The sequence below is a fragment of the Pelecanus crispus genome, chromosome W, assembly GCF_030463565.1.
Source record: "Pelecanus crispus isolate bPelCri1 chromosome W, bPelCri1.pri, whole genome shotgun sequence".
NCBI lineage: Eukaryota > Metazoa > Chordata > Aves > Pelecaniformes > Pelecanidae > Pelecanus > Pelecanus crispus.
Window position 1 is genome coordinate 15,217,287 of NC_134675.1, and position 2,462 is coordinate 15,219,748.

At 40.2% G+C, this 2,462-nt stretch overlaps 1 protein-coding gene across 1 annotated transcript; it reads right to left on the minus strand.

The window, feature by feature from the left end:
- Positions 1–268: 268 nt before the first annotated feature.
- LOC142596443 (uncharacterized) lies at positions 269–2,154 on the minus strand. The gene is given in 2 exon segments (XM_075725540.1): positions 269–471; positions 474–2,154. Coding segments are annotated over 2 exon segments (1,884 nt in total).
- Between the last annotated feature and the right edge of the window lie 308 nt (positions 2,155–2,462).

Consider the following 2,462-nt stretch of genomic DNA (forward strand, 5'->3'; position numbering starts at 1 on the left):
AAAAAAAAAAAAAGGGCGGGGGGGGGGATGCACCACCACAGTCCACCCAGTGACTAAAGTCAATCCATCTCACCCACAGAGTGACGGTGTGGTCGCCTCTCGCCTCTGTGCCTGTAAACAGATTAATGCCATATTCCAATTGCAATTTTGAGGGAAATTTTTGGCCGTTTTACTCAGTTATCAAGTTTTAGTTACATGTGGTTAAACAGTTTTATATATGTGAGGAGGTTTTGGTTACAATGTCAGCTGTCTAGCTATTCTCCACACTCTAACATAGAATTGTATTCAACAGCAAACATAATATGGTAAAAATGAGTAAGATTACAATAGGATGCAATAGTCGATTCAGAATTCCTGTTGCAGTTGGTGACCATCCGAATAATGTATCCCACCAGTGATGTTCCCCATCTTTTTTCACTTGTTCTAGAATATGATGTATATTTTCTGTGTCATGGTGGACAGTAATCAGAGTTTTTGTCCATTGTTCTGAATTCTTTTCAGCAGTTGATTCAGGTCACTATGTTGCAAAAGTTTTGTCACCAATGTGAGATTCATTCCAATGGGGGTAGGTGATAGATCTTGATATGGCATATAGTTCGATTGTAACAATTGGTGGGTTGTGACAGGAGCTGAATAGTTAAAGTCACATCCTATGATTCTGATAAAGTTACAGATACAGGTATTTGAGTGATTGTATGTATCTATAGTGGTGTTATCTACAGATACAGAGTTAAAAAGGGTTCTCATACAAATGCATCCATGTCCAACATATATGAGTACAGTTTCAGGGGTTTCATCGGGATGTATTTCAAAATGACAAACACTTTGTTCACTGTCAAGACAAATGTCTTGGGCCTTAATGGTGTTATTTTCACAAATAAATCCCTGTTGTTCATGTACAACACATGCATCAACATCAATAGTTTGCCATTTATTCCCATTTTGTCGGGCCCATACTCTCTGTTTTAATGGATAGAGTACAGTTCCGTTATGGTTTAACCCCAGCGCAATGATTGGGTATATGGTGTATACTGAAGCATTGCGTATTGTTAATACAAAAGCTGTGGCTTTACTGTCGGTAGGATTATAGGTAAAATTGATTAGATGCCACCAGGATTGGAAGTCTCTTTCAAATTGAGTTGCATTATCCCAGATTACCTTTCGAATTTCAGTGGGCAAGGTGCCTTCATCGCCTTCTCTTATAATTGTTGTTACAGTAGATTGTATCCACCATTGGGCTTGAATACAACTAAGAGCAAGAGAGAGACTAGTTTGAGCTGTGCCTAGTGCATCCATGATTAGTTGGTGGTCTTTTTCATTGATTCTTTCCCACTTAGGTAGTATGTCAGCTACAAGCCATTGACTAGTTCCCAATGCTGACAGAGAAGACTGTAAGGGGTGTTCTAATTTGTTCAAATCACTTGTTGTTGTGCTTAATTTATTCATGAGTATTTCAGCATCTATACTATTCAAGACTCCCAAACCTGTCCCTATGACACCGGTTACATCTCTCTTTGCTCGCTTTGGGGAGGTGAGAGTTTGTCCATGTAACCATGCTAACCATCCTGTATAGGATGTATTTAGGAATGGTGAGCAAGTAGGTTTAATTGTAGAGATGTTAACCTGCATTGACAGTTCCACTCGTTTGAGGGACCATGATGGGTTAAATAGTATTTGCTGTTGTCCAGTATTTTTGATCACATATGGCCCGATTTCAGAAATTTGTGAGGATAGGTTTTTCTTATCCATTACAGTCGGGGCAGATGTTATTGTACTAGGCTCAGTAATGTCTATTTTAAATTTAAAGGATAGTCCCATGCTATGGCGAGCCCAAAGGCAGACCACGAGAACAGGTTGTACTAAGGTAAAATTGTACCAACAGTCCAGTCTTTCAGAGGCACAAAGTTTCCTATCTTTTTCTATTGGGTCTGATGTGATATTGTGCACAGAAATCTGAGATGCCTTCTCATGAGCAGACCCATTGATCATCCGGCATCCTATTTTAATTTCTTTCCCTGTCGTTCCTCGAAGTTGAGGAACTTTACCATCAGCTTCATCTTCATCCCAGCTCCATTCATTTTCCAAGTATACCTCAGTTCCGTGCATGACCACGATAGAAAGGTTTAAATTTCCCATACTAGGGTGTATGCCCATACTCCCGGTATACTTAACACGAGCTTGAGACCATGGCCATTCTATGGTTCTTTGACCACAGGCTAAGAGGAGTGACGTTGCTAGGGTTTGGAATAGTAACATGAACACAGCGTTTCCGTTCGCCATCCTGCAAGGTGCTGCAAAAGAGAGAGAGAAAAGAGAAAAGAAAAATTGTTTTGGCGGGGAGAGTCCGAACAGGTTACCCCTTTTATGATACAGGATAAATCCACCTAGTAGTAATTCTGTGTTTTGTACCACTGTTATCAATAGCTTCCCAAGCAAGTGTGCCACGAGGTTTAGTCAGAGTC